This window comes from Metarhizium robertsii (genome assembly GCF_000187425.2).
Source record: "Metarhizium robertsii ARSEF 23 chromosome Unknown MAA_Scf_20, whole genome shotgun sequence".
Classification (NCBI taxonomy): Eukaryota; Fungi; Ascomycota; class Sordariomycetes; order Hypocreales; family Clavicipitaceae; genus Metarhizium; species Metarhizium robertsii.
In genome coordinates, this window is record NW_011942161.1 from 9,499 (window position 1) to 11,394 (window position 1,896).

The following is a 1,896-nucleotide window of genomic DNA, read 5'->3' on the forward strand; positions in this document are numbered from 1 at the left end:
AGGCTCTAGGCGGGGTGTATGTGCGGTACGGATCAGGTTCAAATCACTTTCAGTACGGTTTGTATGTGTGGTATGGATTAGGTTCAAATTACTTTTAGTATGGTTGCACAAAAATACTCTGCTGTATCAATTTGTCGAGGGTCGTGCAATAAGTCTGCGTTGAGCAATTTCTGTATATTTCTGTATGTACTAGTCGCGTATGTACCGTAATCGCTCGTGACCGCAGACTTGGAGGCGTTGCAAAGAAGTGTGATAAATCCTTTTGCAGCATCAGAGTCCAATGCACGGCCAGCCGAACCACGGGTAGTTTAGAGTTTATGACATGTTTCAGTCGCCAAATATAATAAGCCGACCTCCCATATCAATCCAATTTGTATTCTTTCTGACAAAATCGTCGTGATGTAAGAGAGATGACCAAATCAATTCGATCAATGCGCGTCTTTTCGGATACGCATCCCGGGTCCAGGACGAGAAGACTGCTTGGCTTTGTTTTGGGAATGATGATAAGAAAGGGGAGAATTCCGCCCATGGGAACGTGTTCCTTGTAACCCATCCGTGTCTCCATCTCAATCCGCCAATGGCAGGAAAGCATTCGATATTTCGCATTCATCACATCCCAGATACCCGCAATCAACAACAATGCCTGCTGGACATCAAGGCCGCAACGCCCTCCCCGCCGGTTGGCCACTGACAGAGTACCACATCGTCTTATATGGTGCCTTCTCGCGTCCCCACAAAGAGCTTAAAAGCCTGTTCACATTCCTAGGTGCATCTGTAACTGACAGGATTAGTCAACACACCTCCCATCTCGTATGTGAGAAAAGGAACTTCGATACGAATGCGCCTCAAGTCAGGGTCGCAAGAAGCCTAAAAAAGGGACCTGTGAAGGTCCTTGTTAAGCCGGGGTGGGTGGAAGCAATAGTAAACTTCAAGGATGACCCCAAAATAAGTGCGCTTCCCAATCCCGATGACTACCTGTGGGAAACTCTGGACAAGCACGGGAATGCAAAGGCAGAGCCGGCCGCCAGCAGCAATGCCAAGACTATTTCAAGCTGTAAGAAGTCAAAATTTCGTATTGCAAGTCCCAATGAAGGGGAAAGAAGATATGACAGAAGCAGCATCACTCATGGTCATGGGAATGGTACCAGTGGCCATGATCCTGTGGATGATCCTGTGGATGATCCTGTGGATGATTCTGTGCATGATGCTGTTGACGAACAGTTGACAAAGACCAACATCTCAGAGGTCCCAGATGAGCCATTCACAGTTGAGGTGACGGAGGAACAGGTTCTGGGGAAGAAACCCATAGATCCATCTCATTGCCAGGTTCTGAGTAAAGGGCATATTGTTGTTCCTGTGGATGACCACCGCCTTCTGCAAGACTATGCCGTTTACATTGACCCACGGAGCGGCACGGCCTACGATGCTTCTCTGAATCGGTGCAATGCTTCAAACAATAACGAGTTTTATCGTCTGCAGGTAATCATCGCCCCCAAACTTCTGTCACATCTCGTATTCTTCAAACGAGCCAGTTGACCGGCCGCATGCTAGATCCTTTTCAAAGAAGACAACTACAAGACCTGGACCCGCTGGGGCCGTGTTGGCCTGAAAGGACGGGGTGCCATTCTAGGCACAGGGTCCCTCGATGACGCCAAGCAGCAGTTTGGGAAAAAGTTCAAAGACAAGTCTGGCCTCGCCTGGGAAGACAGAACCGGGAGACCCCAGCCAGAAAAATATGTATTTGTAGAACATAGCTACGGCCCGGCGGAAGCGGCTGACAGTGACAGCGACGGCAACGACGGCAGCAACAGTGTTGATGAAGATACGAACATAGCGGCAGAACAAAAAGACCGCGATCCCCCTGAATGTACGATTCCGATAGAGGTGCAGAGGGTA

At 49.0% G+C, this 1,896-nt stretch overlaps 1 protein-coding gene across 1 annotated transcript in view; it reads left to right on the forward strand.

The window, feature by feature from the left end:
* Positions 1-639: 639 nt before the first annotated feature.
* Positions 640-1,896, forward strand: part of MAA_11764 (uncharacterized protein) — a gene marked incomplete at both ends in the record, with an annotated part of 1,571 nt that continues 314 nt past the window's right edge. The window contains 2 exons of the mRNA XM_011412802.1: positions 640-1,479; positions 1,552-1,867. Coding sequence (XP_011411104.1) covers positions 640-1,479; positions 1,552-1,867 — 1,156 coding nt within the window. The remainder of the gene's footprint in view (positions 1,480-1,551; positions 1,868-1,896) is intronic.